This window comes from Penaeus japonicus, unplaced genomic scaffold, assembly GCF_977035675.1.
Source record: "Penaeus japonicus unplaced genomic scaffold, GWHDUDI00000001_assembly GWHDUDI00000026, whole genome shotgun sequence".
NCBI lineage: Eukaryota > Metazoa > Arthropoda > Malacostraca > Decapoda > Penaeidae > Penaeus > Penaeus japonicus.
This window is the reverse complement of record NW_028234428.1, coordinates 36,234,612-36,237,111: the sequence shown is the minus strand read 5'-3', so window position 1 is coordinate 36,237,111 and position 2,500 is coordinate 36,234,612. Positions and strand designations below refer to the sequence as shown.

The 2,500-nt window shown below is 40.0% G+C and overlaps 1 protein-coding gene across 1 annotated transcript in view; it reads left to right on the top strand.

Annotated features, from left to right (window-relative positions):
- The window catches only part of LOC122253051 (dynein axonemal assembly factor 11), a 32,094-nt gene that overhangs the window by 29,202 nt on the left and 392 nt on the right, over window positions 1–2,500 (top strand). The window contains exons 9-10 of the mRNA XM_043015826.2: window positions 912–1,036; window positions 1,799–2,500. The exon at window positions 1,799–2,500 is cut by the window's right edge and continues 392 nt beyond it. Coding sequence (XP_042871760.2) covers window positions 912–1,036; window positions 1,799–2,045 — 372 coding nt within the window. The 3' untranslated portion in view covers window positions 2,046–2,500. The remainder of the gene's footprint in view (window positions 1–911; window positions 1,037–1,798) is intronic.

The window sequence follows — 2,500 nt, the reverse complement described above, 5'->3', positions numbered from 1 at the left end:
CATACACACTCACCTCCGAGTTTCTTACACACACACACTCACACACACACACACACACACATACACACACACAGGCACGCATAGGACAAGGTACATCTTGCATGAGTACAGCCAAGCAAAGTTATTCAACTTTTCTCAAAGTTATCCAAAACAGAGGACACTGAACAAAACTTTACTTACATTCATCTTAAAACACAAACACACGCACAAAAAAATAATAAAATTAAAGTATTTCCTCTCTTTCACATTGTGGCTTTGTCTTCATTTGTGCGCCATCACCCTATATAATCTTATTACATTATATATGAGTTATAATATACACTTTCTGTATTGTATATTACTTTTACATCACATTCGGGTAAATGGGCGAGTCAAAGTACACAGAAAGACAGACAGACAGTCTGACAAAACAAGCGAAATCAAAACTCTCAAACCCACAGCTCTGGCAGTAGCGCAGGAGGCATCACTAGCCACAGATAAGAGATAAGGCCTCACTGCCTTATCGTAGCCGTCTCCTTCTCCATTCCAGGAGTCAGCAATCACCCGGCTGGAACTGGATGTAGCATTTAGTTGGATTTTCAACTTTGCTGTTTTGGGACTGTTTTTATATTTATTTATTCATATATCATTATGATTATTATTGTGTATTAATTTTATTTATCTATTTATTTTTGAAGAAGGGTTATTTGATGGCTTCCCTGCAATTACATGAGATCTTTAACTATTTTCCTGTTTGTCTAGCCACGTATTTCATTATTATTATCATCATTATAATTAATATTACCATTTTTACTATCATTATCATCGCTATTATTATCTAGGTGAATTAGTAATTTCGAATCCTTCAAATACAACAAAATATGTTATAGAACGTTTCTTTCATAATATTCGCTCCCCCTCTACCCCCACAGTTGGCGCCGCCCACTTTAGCCGGGCGCTCGCGGGAGGAGCTGCCGCTCGTCCGGCCGCTCGTCCGGCCGCCTGCCGCAGCCGCGCGCACCTGCAGAGGCTCGGGCGCGCGCAGCCGACAGTCCAGGTGCGCACGACCGATTCGGAGCCTATATATATATATATATATATATATATATATATATATATATATATATATATATATATATATATAACATACATATAACAAACATATATATATATATATATATATATATATATATATATGTATGTATATATCTTTGTGTGTGTGTGTGTTTGTATGTATGTGTGATTGCAGTGGGAGTGAAAGAGAGATTTGATTCAGGAAACTAAAAAAAAAAAAAGAAAAAAAATGCGGGCTTCACAGCAGAAACTGCTTCTTTCCTGAGCTGAATGCAATTCGCCATCGGCCATGAAATGAAGTCACGATGCAAAGAAGTTCATTTTTCAATCCGCCTGCCCGCCATTGCGCATTGCGTGCCTTATTTGCCAATTCCGTGTGATGAATGAGGATCTGCTATCTGTCTTTTCACAAACTTCACTTCGAAGCCGAGTTATTGAACGTGAACAGTGGAAATGAAAGATATAATAAACTAATTGGTCTAGGTTATGATTAAATAGTTATGTAAATACATGATTAAATAAATGGACTGTTAAATGAGTCGTTGAATAGTTAGGGAATTGATGAATAGATAAAGTAAATAAATAAATCGTATTCGATTTTTCGGAAATAGATATGTATGAATAGATAGATAAATGTACACTAGATAGACGAAAATAGATATATAGATATATGAATAGGCATATAAACAAACAAGCGTCAAAGTAAATAGCAAGTGCCTTAACAATTCCATTCCTCCCGCCGCAGCGCCTCCGTCCTACTCGACGTGTCAGACGGCGCTGGAAAGGCCACCAACTCGGACTACAGGAACATCGTCGTCGCCGCGGAAGCCCCCTCGAGCCGAAGCCCCGCCTACTCGTGCATGCGTAGCCCCCGTGTCTCCGCCCCCTCCTCCTCCTCCTCGACCTCCTCCTTCGTCGTCTGCAGGAGTCCTCGAGAAAGACCTGATTCGCCGGGTTTTGTGGACGACCCGGATGTGCCGCCTTTGGAGTGAGGAGGATGGAAAGAGGAGGGAAAGGTGCGAACTGATAAAGAGGACGATTATGAAGGGGAGGAGGAAGAGATGGCGGTAAAGAAGGAAGAGAAGGAAGTGAAGGGAGGCTTAAGGAAAGGGGAGTGGAAATGAAAGGAAAAGAAATGGAAGAAGAAAAGAGAAGAAGGAATTGGAGAGAAGAAGGAGGGGAATGTTAGACGGGGGAAGAGATGGACAGAGAATAGAGGAAAATAGAAAGAAGTGGAGACAGAATAATAATAGAATGATAATAAGAAAAGGAAGTGAATGAGGAATGCAATAAGGAAAAACACGAGGAAGAGAAATAGAGGAAGAGGAAGACAGACGGAACCGTTTTCGCTCATTGGCAAAGAGGATACTGTAAAAAATAAAAAGATAGACACCGCAAGATGATTTCATTAATCTCATAGTTCGTTCAAGAAAACCAAATCAGAAAA